The sequence below is a fragment of the Aulostomus chinensis genome, chromosome 3 (assembly GCF_037954235.1).
Source record: "Aulostomus chinensis isolate RoL2024-O1b breed Wild chromosome 3, RoL_Achi_v1.0, whole genome shotgun sequence".
Taxonomy (NCBI): domain Eukaryota; kingdom Metazoa; phylum Chordata; class Actinopteri; order Syngnathiformes; family Aulostomidae; genus Aulostomus; species Aulostomus chinensis.
The window spans coordinates 31695971-31717824 of record NC_141322.1 but is presented as its reverse complement, the minus strand read 5'-3'; the positions used below and the strand labels follow the sequence as shown (position 1 = coordinate 31717824).

General features: G+C 50.0%; 1 protein-coding gene across 1 annotated transcript in view; it reads right to left on the bottom strand.

Annotated features, from left to right (window-relative positions):
* The window catches only part of dag1 (dystroglycan 1), a 43295-nt gene that overhangs the window by 7663 nt on the left and 13778 nt on the right, over nt 1-21854 (bottom strand). The window contains exon 2 of the mRNA XM_086200443.1: nt 12449-13145. Coding sequence (XP_086056569.1) covers nt 12449-12844 — 396 coding nt within the window. The 5' untranslated portion in view covers nt 12845-13145. The remainder of the gene's footprint in view (nt 1-12448; nt 13146-21854) is intronic.

Below are 21854 nucleotides of genomic sequence, written 5' to 3'. Positions count from 1 at the left end.
CCAATGAAAATAACTTGTCCTATTATGCAACGCTGCCATGGCGGGAGGCTGACGGAGAGACAGGGATCGCCGGGGAGTGACGAAGCATCCACACGCCAGAGCGAACTCCTCCTCAGAGTTAATTCTGCTGCTAATAAATCCTGCTTGATAAATTATGTAAAGGTGGTGCTCCCTAGACGCATCATTAATGCTCTAACCACACACACACACACACACACACACACACACACACACAGAGCTCCATTTTCCCCAAATAAACACCAGGATCTCCTTCTTCCGGAAGCAAAGCACCCTGGTGGATGTGATTTTCATCTGAACCTCCTCTGCTCTTTGTCTTTGACCCCCCCGCTGTCACTATTCCACGATGGTATTATCACAAGCTGACAGTCTTTTGTCACTGTGTGATAAAAGCTCATTTCTGGGGCGGTGATGTGGGAAGATGCCATGTCATTCATGGCAACGATTATGAATTTCATCTTGAGAATTATTAGTTCAGGGAACACAAATATCCAAAGCCACGCCGTCTGGATGGCGATGTCTGACAGGCAGACGTGTGTGGAAAGTCACGTTTGTCAGTTGTGTGTCTGTTGCTTGTGAAGGAGAGAAGATCTGAGTGTTGACGACCTGAGTGAAGGAAATCAAGAGCAATGTTTGATTTAATTTTCTGCGCAGCCTCGAAACTTCAAACCAAGGAGCTCTTGACACGGCGCCGCAAATTAAATCACAAAGAGTTGATGAAGGACGAGTCCGTTTCCAGGCAGTCATCATATCACAGTCCTCATAATTACTGCCAAAGACTCAACTGCATCCTGGAAGCACAAAGACCTGCGCGTCCTTCTCTGCTGCCAATCATTTATGGGCACCAGGAAGACAAAAGATGGAGGAAACATGATGTGGCCCTTTGGTCTGAGGGGGAACGTCACAACTCCAAGCATTCAGGAAGAACCACTGAGGAGGCAGCTTGTGACTGACAGCTGTAAATCTCATTACTGGTTCTCTACCATCAGGGGAACTTGTTCATCAATGTGCATCGGTACTTTTCTCTGGTTTTGAAGCTCAATCTGAATCTAAGAATCGAGTGTAAGCTGAGACCGGGACCTGTGGAGTCTGAACCAGACCGGCTCCACAGTCTGGACTCATTTTGATGGGAGCCAGATTCATGCAGTCAGCAGCAAACACCAACACTTCAGAAAATTACATTCATTTACTTTAATGAAGCTTTTAAACCCAGACAAAGACAGTAATCATGCAATACCATGATTGGGTCTGACGATATCCCCTGTGGTACCAGGAAGTCGATATATTCGCCAGCTCCTGCTTGGATGTGTGCTTCCTGCAGCACAATCCACCGCCAGCCAGGAAACAAGATTCAAGACTTTAGCGGGTGAACTTCAAGAACTTTGTCAGGCTTCTTCCAGGGACATGAAAGAATCCAGACCTGCGGACGCCCTTCTCTCTTCCCTCCAACATTTAAGCAGCAACACCATTACTTAAAGCACCATGTACAATGAATGTTAATGTTGAAGGCGTTGAAAACTCCACCGCTACCAGAAAAGAGGCTCTGAGATGATTTAAAGAATGAATTACAGCGGCTGTCACCCCCAGTGTGAGCGCAGCAGCAAACCACGAATTACCCTCCAACTCCCACACTTAAAAGACTGTTAATTAAAACACTATATATGATAATCTCATCAAAGCTCAGGCCTGTGGATCATCTTTCTGCTCGCACGTCAGCCATGAAGCCGGCGTGACTATCAGTGATGGCCGCCGCTGCAGCAAACGCAGGCAGAACATATTTGAAGTCTGGATGAGCGACAGGCGGGAAACTTGAGGAGGCACGAGTGCGTGTCGCAGGCGCCACAACAGTCCAGGATCAAGGGACCACCAAGAGCCGCGAAACTCCAGAAGAGGACGGTCCTTATGACGACACACTAATCCGCCGCCATGTTTGTGGTGTGCACGCAGACATGGGGACGTGCAAGCTGGCGGGTTAGGGTTAGGGTTAGGGTTAGGGCTGCACGCCCCCGCTCACAGCTGGAGGCTTCCAGCTGTGAGGGGGGGCGTGCAGCTGCACCAGCAGGCTGCTGCTCTCAGAGCACTCGTACTGCAGAACCTTGTCCTAAATGTTTGAGGGACTTGTTTTTGGCCTTCGCCATCACTCACAGTCCCGGTGAGTGTGAAACTTCGGCACATCTGTCAAAGTGTGGTTTCACAGCAGCCTTGACCTTTGACAGCAAAATCTTTCTGTTTCAAATTTGAGTCACCGTGGACGTTTGTGCCAAATCTGCAGGAATTCTACCTGGTGTTCCTGTCAAGGACAACCAGGAAACACGCGGCATCAAGGCCCAGCTGTCCACGCCGTGGAGGCCGAAACCCTCCACCACCAGTTCAACTGCGGAGGTGAATGATGGTTTCACTGGCGGACGAGTCAAAGACCTTTACCCACCAGCTGTCGACTACGTGACACTTGACTTCCTGTCAGTTTTTCTGACGCAGCCACACGACGCTGCAGGCAGGGTTACTGGAAGTAGTTGAGAGTAAAACTGATCCAGGATCTGGCCTCACATGGCAACGGCTGATCTTCAGCAACACAATTCAACGTGCTGGTTGGACCAACCTGGTCTTCATCAGAGCTCCGTCCATTCTGGGTGGAGGAGAAATTCTCCGCTCCTGTTCGTATCACATCATGTGACAGCTCCCAGTTTGTCCCGCCTCCACCTTTGTATCTTTGTGCATGCGGCATTATTTCAACACACACACAGGTTTTATCCAGGGAGGAACGGCAGTGCCGTGAGACGGACAGATGGAGGGCTGACGGAGACCAGGATGCTGATGGAGAGACAGAACGAGGGAGGTTGAGCAGGAAGAATGAGACATGAGGGGAGGCGGAGAAAAGAGAGCAGCCCTTTGTTGCAGAATGAAGGGAAGATGGAGAAAGGAGGCCATTGTTGTTGCTTGACAGCTCGACAGATAAGCCTCATATTTGGGGGGGTCACTTGGGGGCACGGCGCTGTGATATGATGACTTGAAACTGCAGGATGAGGGAGGAGGAGTGAAATAAACAAGGGAGGAAGGAGGCTGGAACAGAGGGAAGGAGGTTCTGGATGAGAGGAAATAAAGAGATGTTGGGTTGCAGTGAGGCTGGGGGGGTTGAGGGGGTGGTGGTGGCCAACACACAGGCGGATGTTCCATCCTAAAACCCATTTTCCACCGTTAAAAATTCATTGGTGGCGCCGTCCACAGCCGCCACATTCACGCTGCGAGCTGCAGGTCTGAGCCGTCGACCTGGTCGAGAGAAACCTGAGCCGCTTTGAAATTGAGACTCGATCTGATTCATGTGGCTGCACTTCCTGTCACAGACCCAGAGACACAACTGTCAACTAGCATTCAGAGATGAAGACACACACACACACACACACACACACACACACACACACACACATCTGAGATGCTGGAAGTGGAGACGCGTCCAGTCAGAGCAGTTCTGATGATGTGAGTCACCGTTCAACTCATGAAGTTTATTGATGAACAGAACCTGGACCGCAGGGCCCGGCGGCGCTCGTCTGGGTTCAGTTCCTCCTGTGAAATAACAAAAAAATCAAATTTTGCTTGTGTAGCGCCCCCTTGCTGCTTGGGCAATAGGTGGGGGGAGACTGCCTGAGTTACTTCAACGTGAAGTCTCCCTCGAAACAAAGTGTCACTCTAACAAGCAAAAGGTCAGTCGTAGACTGTACCAGTAAATAGTACTGGTTAATAGTACTAGTTAATAGCACTAGTTAATAGTACTATTAAATAGTACTAGTTAATAGCACAAGTTAATAGTACTATTAAATAGTACTGGTTAATAGTACTAGTTAATAGCACTATTAAATAGTACTTGTTAATAGTACTAGTTAATAGTACTATTAAATAGCACTGGTTAATAGTACTAGTTAATAGTACTATTAAATAGCACTATTAAATAGCACTGGTTAATAGTACTATTAAATAGCACTGGTTAATAGTACTAGTTAATAGTACTATTAAATAGTACTGGTTAATAGTACTAGTTAATAGTACTATTAAATAGCACTGGTTAATAGTACTAGTTAATAGTACTAGTTAAATATCCCCTAAGATCAAAATCAAAAAATTTGCATGTCAACAATTTACACAAAAAACCAGCTTAAATTCAATTAAGATTTATACTTTTGTCACTTTACTTGTTGTATTCACGTTTTGATGGATGAACTAAACTTGATAATAACTGAGCAATAAAATATTAGTTATTGAAATAAACTGCTAACTGTGACAGCAAGGAACCTAAGAAGTCCACAAAATGATGAAAGAAGGCAGTAATTCTAAAATACCTTATTATGATCATAATATGATATACATATATGATATATTTGCTGAATAAACAAATAATTATGCAACAACACAAAACTTTTACTGACTGCAGATTAAAAGAGGAAATTCTAAAATCCATTCAGGACTCAATTTCAGTGTGTGTGTGTGTGTGTGTGTGTGTGTGTGTGTGTGTGTGTGTGTACTGAGCTGATACTGTCAACATGTGGCGAGCAGCTTCACCGTCAACGCACACCACTTGACTTAGGAGGTTTTTCACTTGACAGTAATAAAAGTGAATGAAATGAACTTCGCCACGGACGAAAAATGCTGCAGGAAGAATTTAGATTTCTATTAATAGTTGGTGTTGTAGGACGGCGCTCCGTCGGCCCTCCGCAGGAATCTGGTGCATACGGAAGACATTAGGAGCTGGGAGAGAGACAGACAGAGAGAGAGAGAGGCAGAGAGACAGAGAGAGAGAGAGACAGACAGACAGAGGGAGAGACAGACAGAGAGAGAGAGAGGGCTGCTTGCAACACAGACGAGCGCCATGACGACCATCGTGAACATGAGAGTTGTTTCACACACACTCATAACCACAAATGCAGTTCTATTATACAGTCGTTACAGTATAATGATACAGGGACTTACGAGCCATAAAACTGCACATATCACACTCACACTCACACACACACACACTCACACGCACACACACACTCACACTCACACTCACACACACACACACTCACACTCACGCACCATGGGGTCGCTCATAAAGCTCTCCCTCCTCCAGTATTTCAGCAGCCAACAGAAGCCGTTGTTTGACGCCAGCAGAGAGCGACTGGAGCCCCCCAACACTGACAACCACATCTGGCTCCTGTCTTCAGTGGTCGACGATCCATGAGACGCGTCACCAGGTGGTCCACCCGCACAGAGCAGGTCATCAGAGACAGGCAGCGCAGCAAGGATGCTAGCTGTGGATGCTAACTCACTGCTAGCCAGGTGTGCTAATCATGGACGCTGAGTCACTGTTGTTGGAGTGACTTTGAGACCCATGGCGAGAGAAAGTCCTCCCCCTCAAAGGGAACGGATTCATCACCAGGATTTAGAACCGGGCTCATCCTCGTGTGGCTCTGCCAGGACAGACGGCTCCTCTGCCGGCCTCGTCTCACTCTTGCCAAATCGCCATGGCCATGATCTCCCATCTACCACAAGAAACTCTTGGTGTGTCCGGAATGTGGGACCAAGTAACCATTTTCATCCAAGGATCGCCAGCCAGAGGAGTGTTGTTCACTCCTCCCTCCAAGCCATCACCGCACCAACGGAACCACCGATGACATCAGAGTTACAGGACGGCGAGCTGCTGGAGCGCAGCTCAAGTCTCTCCTGACGTGGGTTCACATCGTTTTAATGCAACTCTGCACAAAATGAGAGGCTGGAACTCGTGTGGCGTCTGACGACTAACGGCAGCAGGGCTGGGCACATGTGAGAGGACAACAAGGCTGGGGCCAGCGCGCACGTGTGTGTGTGTATTAGTGTGTGTGTGTGTTTTATCTCCATCTCAGCGTATGGTTGGTTTTCGGCAGACTTTCAGCTTCCGCTCTGACTAATGCTGCAGCAACACTCACATCGCTCACTAACACACACACACACACACACACACACAAAAAAGTCTTATTTGGAGGGAGGATGTGGTCGTGAGCAGGAAAATGTGTGTATATACGTGTATACATACACATAAATATATGTGTATGTATACACGTATATACACATACGTGTATCATATAAATGTACATGTGTACATATAAAAATATGTATATATTTGTGTATACATAATATATACACAAATATATAAACATAAATCACTCACACACACACACACACCCCGTTGTGTGTAAATGTCATGTAGCAACCAGCTTGCGACTTCTCAAATATGGACTTCAACTTTTTGGAGTGTCTTTTCTTGTCCATCGTCCCAGAGTGAAAACAGAGCCCCTTCTTTCGGGAGCTAAGCCCCAGGCTAGTTAGCTTAGCACAGTGACTGGTAGGGGGTGGGAAGTGTTAGCATCACCTAGCTCAGGTCCAGGATGTTAGCTCAAGTCTCCCATTAGTGAGTACACACTGGCTGCTTGTGTGATGAGGAGGCGGAGATGCACAAGAAGTGTGTGACAGCATCGTCGTGGTTACACTCAAGCAGCTGCAGGCCGAGTCAAACACGGCTCAAGACATGTGACACAGCAGCGAGACCCTCGCTCACGTCTCTTCAGGAGTTTTCTAGATGGCGACACTGCAGCTCCAGCTTCTACCTGCTGGACTGAGTCCATCACTGCTCAGCCCCACTTGTCCTCAGGTCAGCAGCTGCCCTCCTTCTTCTTTGATGCCGCATGAATTAAACATATCCTGCTAATGAGCTGCCATCAAATCTTAAACACATTGCTCCAGGATAATGAGAAACACGATGTCGAGGTCTTTGAAGCGGAGGAGATGCAGGACGCTGCTGCGTGAGGCCGTCAGAGCCAGAGAGGAACCGCACCGCTGCACATCAGAACAACACAAAGATGGGCGGGGCTTCAACCATTGCACCTTTGAAGTTCATCACTTCCTGTTCGTATCAACACTTGAAGGAAGCTTGGTTTCATCTTTGGACTGAGAAAATGCTTTTTTTTGCAAAAGAAGTGATTTTTTAGGACAGTACTTGATATCTGCATTCATGTTCTCACTCCTACACGTTACTGTGATTGTAAACTGCAAAACTACTCAACAGTCCTGGTCCTGGTCCTGGTCCTGGTGCAGCACCACGGCTCCCCCGGAGAACCACAACATGCCTCCGTCTGCTGCGTCCTCTGGAGCTTCTTCTTCTCTTGTTTCTGTCTGTCCGGCGGTGCGCAATAGCGCCCTCTATCCCACGACAGTAGTAACAGACATCTGAAGAACCCTGTCAGTGGCGGGATGGTTCTATGAGATCCGGATCATCCTCGTGGGTTCCTGCTGGACCCAGACTGATACCTGTTAAACTCTGGTTCTACGGGTTCCAAACGTGGACCTGCTCCACGTGAACGTCTCAGTAGGCTCCTGCATCTAAATATAATCTGCTTCTATAAACTTCACACTCCAAACATGGAGGCGGAGGCCGGACAGCCAGGAGCAGCAGCCCGCCGCTCTGCACCTCCACTCCCCCTCTGGGTGACAACCAGGCACGCTAGAGGTCCAAACCGGTGGTTGCTAGGCTACAGGAGGACACACCATGACATCAACATTCTCTCCAGTTGTGAACAGACACACAAAAAAAGCATTTTATCCTCTTTTTCTTTGCTTCTCTCTTTGGACGTGCATGCGTCAAACGTTGGCTAAAGCTCAGATGGAAGTCCCACCCTGACACCGAGTCCTCAGCGACTCGCCATCAACACAAGGGAAGAATGTCAAAGACAAAAGCCGGAGCTCAAACTCGGGAACTCCGGCGTATGAATGAATACGCGTGAGTGTATAATTTGGAACATATGAATCAAAAGCTTCGCCTGCTGGATGTTTAATTACATAGCAACATGGCCACCACCGCTCCTGGTGCCAGCAGAGCGATTGCGGCGTGCTAGCTTACAGCAGGGCTGACTCATATGTTCTGTGTGTGTGTGTGTGTGTGTGTGTGTGTGTGTGTGTGTGTGTGTGTTTTATCTTTGGCAGGAAGGCAGTGGAAAACTGGTATTAGAGGGAGGAGGCAGAGCAGCTATCAGCTCCTGAGCTGCAGGAGCTCTGACCAGACGCCCAGTGGCAGCCATACTTTTATCATGAAAGGAGCTTTGACTTGTTAAAGGTGCAGTTTGGGGGGATTAAAGCTGGATTAGTGGCCAATAAACGGCATTGATTACATTGTTTCATCGGTGTTTAATCAACTGAAACTCAGACTTTCATCTTCGTTCGCTCAGATCAAAGCCTCCAAGGCTGCTTCCTGTTCCCTTCTGTCCAAATAAAACCAGTGTCATCACTGTATATATTTTGTAATAATGATTAGAAAAATTAGATTCTATTTTTATTTTTCTATCTTCCCTCCAATTTTCTGAGGCCTCTCTAGCGCCCCCTGGCGGCCCCCACTTTCAAAACCACTGTGTTAGATTGCAAGGCCTCCAGGAACATGGCGATCATCAGGGAGTACTCGACCACATACTTCTACACCTGCTACTCGCATGGACCAACCAAACGCCGCGTCTTCTTCTTCTGATGAATGTCTGCAGCAGCACTTCCTGCAGCAGGCGCCACCGTCACCTCGTTTGCTCCACAGTGAACCAACGACAACAGAAGAAGAGAAGGAGGCTCCTCCCTCCGGAGGCAGAGAAGAGTTCCTCTTCAACAGCTGGAACACCGCTGGAGGCAGATGAGAACGCCGCATTACGCTGCTGCTTTTGTTTCAGCTCTGCTCAGGACCGCCGCGGTCCACGGGACAATCTGGATGCAGGACCGCCGTCAGGACGGGTGGGAGACGGTCGTCACGGTGACCTTCAGGGATGGAGACTGGGTGTCGATCCTACGTACGAACCCTTTACCTTGACTTCACATTCACGCTTTTGTTCAGTGAGGTCAGGACGCGTCCCTGAACGCCTCCTGGGGGGGTGATCACATCACAATCTGGCCTCAATGTGTCTCAGGTGTGTTTACACCTGCCATCTGATCAATGAAACATGTTCATGTGAGCATGTGTGAATGAGGAGAGACGGCAGCCGTCCGTCAAACAGAGGAGGAAGACATCGTGCTCGTGTTGCACGATAACCTGCAGGAGCCGGCGGCGCAGTGGAAGAGAAAACAGGGATGATGGTGGTGGGGGGGCCCCTCCCTCCATCACCATCATGAGCCGAGCACAGAGAGGACCAGATCATGAACGGGGGGTAGTTAGTATAGCCCCCACAAATACCCCGGGGTGTGTGTGTGACACACTAACGACTGCGAGCTACTGTCCCCATTCATCACAATGAGAACGATCCAAACAACGAGCAAATGTGTTCTGACATCTACGTAGTTGCTCTCAAACACTCCCCCACAAATATGTACGACTGTACCAGTGTGAACACGCGCACACACACGCACACACACGCGCACACACGCGCACACACACGCACACACACGCGCACACACACGCACACACACTTCAGAACTGAGGAGGAGTTTTACCAAATGAGCTGCTCCAGCCAATCACCTAATTAAACCGGTAACTGTGTTTATTTTACTGGTCACAACGTCTTTCCATCAGTAGCAGTCGCCGACACCTGCGTACAGATGCTGTGGTGGCGGCGGCGCTCCGGCCGATACGTGGGCGGCTCTGGAGCTGCTTGTTCTCTAACTGAAGCACCTTTTCATCCACTCGGAGGCTCATTCGGCAAAAACAAGCACTCTGAAAAGGTCAGATGAGGTTAAAAGACCACAAATCTTCTCAAGGAGGAAAATGGCGCTCAGAAGTCTCGCCGCCATGAAAGAGAATCAGAAATCAGAAGAATTTAGCTGAGTGGCTCCAGCGGACGCGAGCAGAATCAAGCCTTTAATGATATTCTAACACAATGTGACAGCTGTCAGCAGCGGCGAGGTGGAGGCTGAGCCTTCAGCTACGAGTCCAACCCTTCATGCTCATCTTTGACCTTCTGATCGGACCTCAGAAACCCACGGTTCCTCCGCCACTTCAACACGCTCCATCCCGCTAGGACCTGTTCTTCCATAGGAAATCCTTGTCACACCGTTTCTGGAGCTTGAAACATCCTCCATGTTGACCAGAGGCCAAGAGCGTTTCCACCGAGGAACTCCAGTTTGCTGCACATCAGCGCCATGTTTTAGGAAGCGGGAGGTTCCATCATTGCTCTCGATCATCCTAAACATGGGACACACACTCAGGCCCAGACTGGCGTTTCTGATGTCGGCGACTGAGGCGGCAAACCGAGCTGCGAGGAAATACCACGTTACTTTGACTGATACTGCGATGAGGTTAGTGACATTTGAGGAACGGATGGTGATTTTTTTAACCCAATGAACAAACATTGCTCCTTTCTGTATTTTGTTGCAGGCCATGATGGAATTTCGATGAACGTGAGAAGCTACAGTGCAGCGCTACATTGCTAGTTAGCAGCCGTTCCTCCACTCCTCCCGCCATCTTCCAACACCGTCCAAAATAAAGTCAGGATTATACGTCGTTCTAATTAGCTTCCATTTCCTCTCCACCACCCCTGCGCCAGCACCCCTCGGGTATTTTGTTGAAGGTCAGCGCTCAAGGTTGCGGAGCGAAAGGCCAAATCAATTTCTTTCCTCGCCGCTGGATACGTACGGCGAAGCCGGCAGAGCGAGAGAGGAGAGGCGTGCAGCTCTGACAGCCAGCCAGCTTCTTCACCTTTGGCTGAGCGCCGTGAGCACACCGCCACGTAGCCTTTTAGCCATTTAGCCATTCACATGGCGTCAAGCTGCCAGTTGGACAGGGGGGAAGTACTACTGCTGATGGTATTGCTGTTACCGGCAGTACTACTGCTGATGGTATTGCTGTTACCGGCAGTACTACTGCTGATGGTATTGCTGTTACCGGCAGTACTACTGCTGATGGTATTACTGTTACCAGCAGTACTACCACTGATAGTAGTACTGTTACCAGCAGTACTACTACTGATAGTAGTACTGTTACCAGCAGTACTGATATTTAGGTGCATTTAAGGTCAATTAGAAAGTTTTCGCCCTCTGAACCCCAAAGAGAATCACGTTTGACTCTGTAGTCCGAATCTCCTCCCACCTGCCAAAAACCCGCCAGCATCTGGTAGGAGCTCTAAGTAGCTTTCAGTCTCAGGTCACATGACCCTGCAGTCGACACAAGTATTCATCAGCTCCAGTCAGCATTGATGGGATCACAAAACTTGGACAGAGGCAGTGATTCACCTCTTTTTTTTCCAGACACGTCTGTGACGGGTGGGCGGAGCTTCACTACCAACCATCTACCTGGAGGCAGGAAAACCGTCATGTCTGCCACTAACTTCTGTCTGGATTTGAATACTGGAGACGTTGACATGCTGAGTCATGATCTCTGGGTCTTCACTAACAAACATGTTCTCTGAGTCTGAAGGTCAAAGGTCAAAGCCTCCATAATCTTTAAGGAAAGAGAATCCATCCATGAAAGGAGGACAACTGAGAGACGAGAGGAAACAGCCAGTCTCTAAATCATGGCCATCGTATCCAAACCAGCCCCCACGACCATGTGTTATTGACTTAAGCTCAACAGGCGGCTGACCCGCCACTCGCTATCAGCCGCCACATCAAATCTGGATCCCAACCTTTAATTCCTCCGTCAGAACACACACATCCAGACGGCCACAAGCAGAGCAGCTGTGACTCCATCACTCGTCTCTGAACATGAAACATTTAGATTCATCAATTTTTCACCAGCAGCTTCAACCAAAAACCACACCTACGTTTGGAGAGACACAGAGCGCTGCCCGCCATTCACACACCGCCGCTGCTCTCTTCAGACGGCTCCTGTTCTACAACTCACATTTGGCATGTTGGCAAGTCTGAACTAACCTGTTTTGATTAGCGCAGGTTAAAGTGTGTTTTCACGCCACTTGATGAGCACGACCTGATGTGATTTGATGGCTGGAAGAAAGGAGCAGCGGGGGGGTGTGACGGAGAGAATGAGGCAGAGGAAGACGAGAGGCACCAAAGGAAGGATGCGAAAGGCTGGAATGTGATGAGGAAGAAAAAAAGCTGCCAGAAGCACTGGGCGGGGCCTTGCACCTTTGCTTATGTCACACGATCTTTACATCATCACAATAGATAAATATGGCGTGGACGTTGTGGAGGAGTACGGCGAGCATCTGATGGTAGAGTCGTAAATGTGGTCATGCAATTACGGGTGAGGGAGGAGGACAGAAGGAAGCAGGAAGTAAATGATGTAGACTGAGCGCCGGGCCACTGAAGGGAGGACGACGGTCACAGCAGCACCGGCAGCCTCCCGGCTTTTAAAGCCAAAATTTCACCGTATTTGAGCCTCCAGAGGAAGCCATGGTCACCATGGCAACAGAGGAGGAGTCGACACAACAACAACAACAACAACAACAAAGGGGAGAGCTAAAACGGCAGGCTGTGTCCAAGAGAGGAAAGGGAATGGGCTCACCTTGATGATATCCCCCAGATAAACATCCTCCATCTTGTTCGGCACCTTCATCTGGAAGATCCGGCCCACCACCGCCAAGGAGTCTGGGAAGGCGGTGGGAGCGTTCTGCTGACTCGCCACGTCGCCCCCGGCCTCCGTCGCCCGAACGCCCTCCGGAACTTCCTGGAAGTTGTGGAGGAGCGAGGAGTGCATGGAGGCCTCCAGCTCGCTACGCCCACTGTCGCTTTCGCCACCTGCTTCCATCATCATGTTGATCTCCAGCTGGGCGGAGGCGGGTGGAGGGAGGCAGGCGGCCAGGGCCAGCAGCAGGCCCAGCACCAGGGCTTGAGTCCTGGGGAGTCTCACGTCCAGGCCCCTGCTGGCCCGCAGGCACCCTGAACTCAGTTTACTGCACATTCCCGTCCTTTTGTCCACCCGTCACTGATGCAGGGAAAAAAAATGAAAAGGAGGATGTCCAAGTGGGAGGGGGGAAGGGGGGGTATGGGGGGAGCATGCACCCCCGACAAATTGAGCAAATCCCTCCTTTCAAATCTCCCTCCTTCTCTCTCTTTCTCCTCCCACTCCTTTACTTTCCTGGCCCCGGGCAGGACTCCTCCCTCCTCCTCTTTTGTCCTCTTCTTCCCCCTCCCTGAGTTTTATGCGTCCCAGGTCTTTGTGGTCCCCCTTCAGAGGTTTAGTCCCATTGTGGCGCCGAGATCTGTGAGGAGACAAACGAGGAGGTTAGAGAGCAGCAAAGCCTCCTGGGGAATCAGGAGTCAATCCCTCCATACCCTCAGACCCTGAACGCCTCACAGCCCAAAAAGCTCGTTGTCGATAGAAATCTATCGTGTGTGTGTGCGAGTGAGAGTTTGTGTGTGTGCGAGTGAGTGTGTGTGTGTGTGTGAGGAAATGTGTGTGTGAGTGTGTGCGAGGGAATGTGTGCGAGTGTGTGGGGGGATGGGGGATCATATCATCAATGCTAGTAAGTAATCTGATTAGCTCTCACTTCCGAACTCTCACTTTTTTGTAATTGGCAGGTATTCAATGACTTCAGATAGCATGAAAGAGCCTGAAGGAGAAAGAGGTGCGACAGTGAGGAGGAGGGGGAGGAGGGGGAGGATGGGGGAGGAGGGGGAGGAGGGGGAGGGGGGAGGAGGGGGAGGTGAAGGTGATATATGGTGGGATCTCGGATTAGCAAACAAAGCTGAACCAGTCAAAGCTTTCTTGGATGCACTAATGAATGCATGCCTTCTCTATTGTGAGAGGGGTCAAACTGAGTGAGTGAGGGTGTGTGTGTGTGTGTGTGTGTGTGTGCATGCGCGCACTAGTTTGTGTCCATTGTGGGCGCGGAGGCTCAGCTCGGGGGTTTGTTTTTCATCAGGCTCTTTCATGGATCCCCTCCTGCGCCAGTGTTTGTGCGCTTGTGTGTCAAACCATTTCCCCTGAGAGCTTTCGACAGAGAGAAGAAAGGTAGAAAGCGGTGAGAAGAATAGAAGAGAGAGAGGACGAGGGACCGGGAGAGACCCCCACTGCTGCGCCATTTTGCCCCGTAGCAGCCGGAGAAAGTGAAATCACCGCAGGAATCCGCTGGCAGCAACAACACAAGGCCTCCCAGGCAGCTTTTGACCAAACACTCTTTGTTGTCACCACCTCGCCCTCGCCATGCGTCACCTTTGAACAAAACTTTTTAATCACGAGCGCCACTCTGTCGTTCCCCTGCTGAGTCAGCGGAGTAAAGCTTTGACTCGGTTTAACAACATCTCTTAGCTTTGGGAATTTGTTCTTCATTGATTGAATCACTTCTACACATTTCCACTGTTAAAAGTTTTAGCCGCTCAAAAGTAGTTCAAGATGGCTGCTGGGGCTGTGCGCCATTCCCTTCATGTAGGCTACCTTCAACCGCGCTGCCGGGGGCAACGGCCCTCCTCCTTCCCCTTTCCCATTATTGCCTTGCACCATCTGTCATTCGCTTTGTTTCGGGATCACCTCAGGATGTCCCTTCCTGAAACACTTCCTGCCTCCCTCCTCCCTCGCCAACATCTCCTCCTCCTTCCCTCCGTAGATGATGGAGCTTCACCAGTTTGAAGGAATATCTGCTGTCATGACTTGTCATGTGATGGCGATATTCAAGGGTCTGAACCAGGGACGTCGACGGACGTCTGAACACGATGAGTGCAGTCTGTGACCCACTGGTGTCTGTGACACGTGAAGCAAATATTGCACTCTGTCACAGTTCTAGGATGAAAACTGTAGGAACTCATATTGCGTGTTGTCGTTGCTATAGTAACAGCTCAGTTGTCCCCGTATAAAGGAACCGGGAACAAGGCGGAGACGAAGCCTGACATCCATCCCGTTGTTTTTGTTATCCTTCATTTGTGATTGGGATTAATGAGGTTGAACTGGCGCTCCCTCCTTCTCCTACAGTGGCAGACGGGAGAATCAGCGCCACCTGCTGCTGATCTCCGTGGACAAACACCTCCTAGTGGCAACACGCAAACATTTCACATCCTCTTCGACTGAATTTCTGAAAATTTGAAAAAGACTGTGTTTGGATGGAAAGCTGACGGAAGCATCAAGGTCGTCACGTCAGTCCAGGAACGTGTTGTTGACGACAGACTGATGGACCCACACACGGCCACACCGCCGCCCAGATCAATGGCGCCAAGAGACAGTCGTCTGACCCAGGGCGATCAGAGCCTGGGCCGCAGGAGGAGGGAGGAGCTTAGCTGGTGTGCAGGCACATGAAGTTTCCAGTGCAGAAGTTAAACTCAGAATGAAACTTAAAAGATTTATCAAATACTAGACAAGAGTTTCCAGCCTTGACCTGGCAGAAGTCACGTCCTGATCATGTGACTGACGCTCTCAGCTGGGTCCATCATGGCCGCACACAGCACCGCCCCGCTACTCCACTCCTCTACTACAGCAATACTGACGAGCCGGGATGGTTCTCTCAGGTGTAAGTCATCATAGGACTTGATTCAACTGAAAACTAAAGTACAAATACATTTACTGCTAGTACTACTACTCCTCATTACTCTGTAGCTGTTCCTGTTAGCCGCCCATCAACACGGGTCAACTCCTCTGAAGCTGCAGGATGAGTTCACCTCCTGACACAAACGCCAGCATTTTGGAGATTTTTCAGGAGGTAAAAGCTTCGGGGTTCTGAGGGTTCACACATTTGTCGTCAATTATTTTATGTTTTATTTTAAACTCTTGTCACATTTGAAAAGAAAACTGTTTTCAGAGGCACTGGAAGCTTGACAGCAGTTTGTTTTCTAGACAGGAATTCCAGGAGGTGCTGAGGAGCAACTGAGAGGAGGCGTAATGACACCACACGCCGCGACCAATCCACCCTTGAACACTGCCAGTGGAGCTGAGCTCAGCAGCTTCTCCAAAGGCAGCAGCGAGAGGAGCGTCCACTCCTCCAGCCTTCCTCTGGGGAAGTAAAACTACCCTCAGCTAAACCCGCCGACTCTTTTAGAGCCGTGGAACATAAATATCCCGCCATGACACCAACAACCCTGAAGCCCAGGATCAGGTTGCAAGGACATCTTTATAAATAAACGGCGAAGCGGACACTGGCGGCGCGTGAAGAGACTTGGGTGGGAAGGCAGCAGCTGCTCGGGCAGTAAAAGTAGATTTAGAGATGTGGGGGTGGGGGGTCTGGAAGGAGAGACGTCACAATGTGAGCACTGCTTCGTCTTCAGCTCATCCAGTTTCATCTTTGTGGACGGTCGTCGCCCTGCCAAAGATGGCCGACGCCTCTGAGGACCTCCACAGCTAAGTGTCCCGTCCTCCCTCCTACTTCCTGCTTTGTCTCGCCTCCTCAGACTGGATGTTGCAGTGAGAACAGTGACGGGAGCCAGAGAGGAAGAGACACCAAGGCGGTTTCTGTTTGTCTACCAGTGTCTCCCAGACACATTTAGACGCCATCTTGGACGTCTACTAGCTGTGATCTGATGATGCGTGACGAAGCCCTGCTGGTTTCTTCACCGCTGTGACGTCTCTCACCTCCAACGTTTTCCTGTGTTTTTTTGCAGATGAAGGAGACGCAAGTCAGGCGTCCTGAGACCAGAGAGCGACTCGAACACGTCACTGTACTGCAGTGAAGACACGGAGGTGAGATGGAATCGGGGACAAGAGCGAGGAGGCTTGCAAAGATCACATTTCTTGAAAAGCTTTGATTCCATCCCACGGGAAAAGCTCCACCCACCCGAGGTGGGCAGGAACCCAGGTATCAAACACTGAAACACACAGACTCCAACATAACAGGGCAAGGACGCTGCTGGGGGGGGGGGGGGGGTGCATTTACATAGGAGAGAACAAGAAGAGGCAGGAAACCCAACACCTGCTGGAAAATCCCTGCCTCAGTCTGATCCGAGGGTTCTCAGGCTGGGGCCCGTGGACCTCTGAGGGTCCCTGACATTTAAATCAATCATTTTGTTCGTTCTGAATGTATTTTAGAACTCGTTTAGTTCCTGGTTGTTTTAGCTTTTACCAGCCATTTTAGAAGAATTCTTATCAGTTTGCTGGGAAAAGAAGTGATGATCAAAATAACAACAGGAAAAAATGGAGAATAAAACAATGAGGATTCGAGGAAGAGCTTTGTTCCTTCAGCCGGCATGAACGAACCTTCGGCAACACAAAGAAACCTCCACTTTGATGCTCAACTTAGTCGTGAGAACTGTGGAAAGTTCAACATTGAAGCTCATCAGCATTTTAGCGCTAACGAGCAAACGTCGCTCCACGAGTTCATCAGTAAGCGTTCATGAATCTGTTGAATTTTGAAATATTGTAATTAGAAGAAAACATTCAGAAACAAAATACTGCAATTTGGCAAAACGTTTCTCTTCAGGTGACTCCGGACCGTGAACTCACATTTTCCTGAAACGCCTCCACAGCTTGCGTCAGATGCTCCTGACGAACAAACGCGGCCGCCAGCGGAGGAGCGTTGCTGGGGTTTCGGACGCAGCTGCTGATTCTGTTCATGTGCTCCATCGTGTAAACCTGAAAATCTGAATTCTAAAAATACTTGAGCAGGAAGTTTAGACTTCATCAGCTCTGTCATTTCATACACAAATAGCCCACCGGAATTCCCCTCAGCAGCCAATCAGGGCACAGGAACACCTCTTCCGGTCTGGCTGAAGCGGAATGGAATTCCCACGTCGACCAATCAGAGAGATAGACATCTCCCCGTCACCGCCTCTGTAATTCCCCTCTCTAATCTTGTTTGCACTCAACCCTCATTAGCTCTCTCCCCTCCTGTCACCTTCCAATCCCCCAACGACGCCGCTGACGCCTCTATTATTGGCGCCGGCAGGACGAGAGCGGCCTGAGAAACAGGAGAGGGCTGAGGGAGGGGCGGTTTCTAAAACGGTGGCGTTCCTGAGGAAGCTCACAGACCGACAGGTGACAAACACGGCTCAAAGGCCTGGAGGAGACAGAAGTCTGGATTAGAGCTCCTTCAAAATAAGATTTTGACTTTGATCTGAAAGACCAGGAACGTTGGTCTGCTGGCGCGGTGAGTCGGACCGTGCTGCTGTTCCAGCAGACGCCGCCAATGTTCCACCCACAGAACAGAACCTGCAATCGGTTACGGACCAGTTTCCAAACAGTCAACACCAACCAGCATCGAACAATCGGGATTAAACTCGTCTGCATTCCCGATCTTAATCAAACGTGTGATTAACACGTCTGCACACAGAACAATGAGACCAGAACGCAGGTGAGTAAACGGATGAGTGACCATGCAGGAGGAAGAGGAGGAGGAGAGGAAGGTTTCCTCCGTCCCAGGCTCGCCTCTAACGCTCCTGGATGAATCAAAGGACGGCGGCAAGGATCAGAACAGCAAACATGGACGTTACAGACCAAAATAAATCAGATACTTTTTCAGAAACAGGAGAACAACAAGGCGGACTCCAGCTGACAGGAACAACAGCTCCCAGCGGAACTTTCCGGCTGCTCCTCCACGCCTCCGCCTTTGATAGCAGGAGTCACACAAAACCCCACAGCTGGAGGCAGATGTGAACCCGCCTCCTCAAACACTCGAGACGGACAAGAAAACACCAAACATCAGCGGGCACCTGACCGCTGGTGGGCTGGGGGGTGGGACTTATGAACCTAAACGCCGCACCGGGATGGGCAGAGGTCTCCTTGGAAACAACATCCTAGAACAGGATGTGACTGATGAGGTCACTGATGCGTTCAGGGGCAGTCAGAAGGTTCCGTCAGTCTCACTTCACTTGTTGTTTTAGAAACTTCCACATCAGCAGCAAAACACTGCCCCCCCACGCCATCTCATCAGCTGATCAATGACATCAGCCGCTGGTTTCGGCTCTTCATCTTCACGTGTGTTGACTGGGATCATGACGGTTGTGACGTTCCGTCCCTCAGGAGCTGGAACCGTTCATCCCACTGTTGATCTTGTCAGCGTTTTTGCTCGTTTTCTTCTCGTCTCCTGTTGTTGCGTCTCTTTATGTGTAAATTTAAAAAAAGGAACCTTTGATTCATGTGAACTTGCTGTCAGCCCTCAGCCGGGAGGGAACGCCGCGCTGCTCCAGCAGAGATCCCACATTTGTTGAAAACCTGAATCTGCTGATCCAGATCATCGTGTCAACACGCAGGAAGTGATCAAATAAAACCCTGACCCTAACCCAGAGACAGAAGGCGTGTTGGAGTGCAGATGTGCAGCGCCGCCTCAGCAGGGATGCTGGGACCTGAGGGGCTTCGAGGGACCTGGTGAACTCTGGGTGGGGCAGCTCTTCCAGACCTCCCATCGCCCCCCAAACACACGGGGGAGGTTGGTCCTCTGGAGGCAGATTGAGTTACACAAGCGACCTGCTGCGCCGGGACGCCATTTATTATCTCAACAACATGATCCTGGTTCATCAAACCCTCTTCAGACCAGGAACGTCTGTCAGACCAGGAACGCATCGGAGTTTTGACAGCAGGTTTGGAAAAAAGTCCAACCTCATCAGGATGAAAGAAGTAACAACATCCTGCAAAATGTTCCTTCTGTCGGCGTTTACCGAGCCCCTCTGTTGCCCGCAGGACTTGCCGCGCCTCCAGTTCCTCAAAATGAAGATTTAATATGAGGCGAAGCAGAAAAATAAATAAATAAGATAAATAAATAACTGAAGCAGCAGGGAGAATCATGGGGATTGCGGCTCGTCTTCGCAGCCAAACACACGTCCACTCTGATTAGAGTTGTGTTTTCGAGCCTTGAAGCATCAGCACTTTCACTTGCGTGCGCCTGTGTGTGTGTGTGTGTGTGTGTGTGTGTGTGTGTGTGTGTGTGTGTGTGTGTGTGTGTTAGACGGCCAACAGCTCATGAGGGGAAAGAGCAGCGAGGCTTGGTGCATCTCTGTAGTCTAATTAGGAGACTGCAGCGGCTGCAGAAGATGAAAGACGCAACAATCAGAGAGGGAGAAGCATCAGAGGAACGTCGTCATCGTTAAAGAAGGTGGAGGTGGCGGCGATAATTACATCTCACTCTGATTAGACGGCTCTCGTTTCTCCACCCCTCCTACTGCGCGCGTGTGCATGTGTGTATGAGTGTGAATACCTCCAGTCCTGCATGGTGTATTTAACAGTACACAAAATCCTCCGTTTGGATGTCAGACTGGGGCAGGATTTTCTGTTTTACAACAAACTGGCTCTTTTTCTTGAATTAAAACTCAGCTTGTAAAAAAGTTAAAGTGACTGAAGATCATTAAAGTAAATATCTCTGCCATAAAGAGAACGTTTAGGTAATGAAGTGACAGAGAACCTGAAGACTCGTTTGATGACGTCTGCTATTCAAACACCAGCGACGTGGTGGTCCAGAGACTCGCAGGGACTCAGCTCCATCGTTCAGAAACTTGTCATCTAAACCAGCAAGTGTGGAATGTAGAACTGAACAGACTCATGCTGGTTCAGTCCAGTCTGGTCCAGTTTTCCTTCTCAGATAACTTGAGCCTTCATGTTACTCGGTGATAATCAGAAACCTGGTCCCCTGGTCAGGCCTGATCCTGGATCAGTTACCGTCAAAATAAAAGCAGCTGTGTTTTTCTGTACGTTGGTTTTGTTAGAGAGGGCGGCCCGGTGGAGCAGTGGTCCTCACCGTGGCCCCCATCAAGAAGGTTGTGGGTGGAGCAGTGGTCCTCACCGTGGCCCCCATCAAGAAGGTTGTGGGTGGAGCAGTGGTCCTCACCGTGGCCCCCATCAAGAAGGTTGTGGGTGGAGCAGTGGTCCTCACTGTGGCCCCCCATCAAGAAGGTTGAGGGTGGAGCAGTGGTCCTCCCTGTGGCCCCCCAGCAAGAAGGTTGTGGGTGGAGCCCCGGCTGCAGCACGGGGTCTTTCTGGGTGAGTCTCCATGTTCTCCCTGTTCCTGCTGGGTTCTCTCTGGTACTCCAGCTTCCTCCACAGTCCAAAGACATCAAGAGGGACCAGGTTAATCCAGACTCTAAATTGACCGTAGGCGTGGCTGGGAGAGCCAATGGTTGTCTGTCTCTATGTGTTGGCCCTGCCATGGACTGGTGACCTGTCCAGGGGGAAGGCTGCTGGGATAGGCTCCACCCCCACCACCCTGAACAGGAGGAGAGGGGGAACATGGAGGGATGGATGGATGGTGGATGATGGAGGGATGATGGATGGAGGGTGAGTGGATGGAGGGTGAGTGGATGGATGGATGATGGATGGACGGATGGTTTTGTTCGAGGCTCCACTCAGGAACACAGCAGTAACCCTTCAGAGACGAACTGAAAAGTCTTTGGTGGTCAAAGGTCACAGTCCCCATGTTTCCATCCAGTATCAAATGGATGAAGTGAATTTTACAAATGCCACAAAAGAGAAAATGTGGATTTCGGCTGTTTCCATCATGTGGTTACGTGGTGCATATTTTGGTCGGAGGATGGCGGGATGGCAACGCACAATAGCAGTGGAGAAGAAGAAGAAGAGGAATGCAACAATCAGCAAACAAACTCAAATGAGCCTAAATTCAACATTCGAGGTCTTTTAACATCGTGTGGTAACACAATGGGCGTCACAATCTCTTGATGGAAACGAGACACAAACACGGAGGCGTACGACCACAAAGCCCGATGCCTGTGTACTGAGGTAAACGAGGAAACGGTTAGCTGAGACGCTGCTGGCGAAGCAGCTCAGGTGACAAGATCCTGGCTTCCACCTGTGAGAACGTTCCTAGGTAGAACCCAGAGAACCACACACGTAGCATTACACTTACACTGCTAGTGTGTGTGTGTGTGTGTGTGTGCGTAGGGTTAGGGTTGTGTGTACTACTGGGACCACCAGGAAAGACTTGAGATACACTGACAGCTGAGGGCAGCTGGTTGTGTGTGTGTGTGTGAGAGAGAGAGAGTGAGTGAGTGAGTGAGTGAGTGAGTGAGTGAGTGAGTGAGTGAGTGAGTCAGACAGCTGAGAGCAGCTG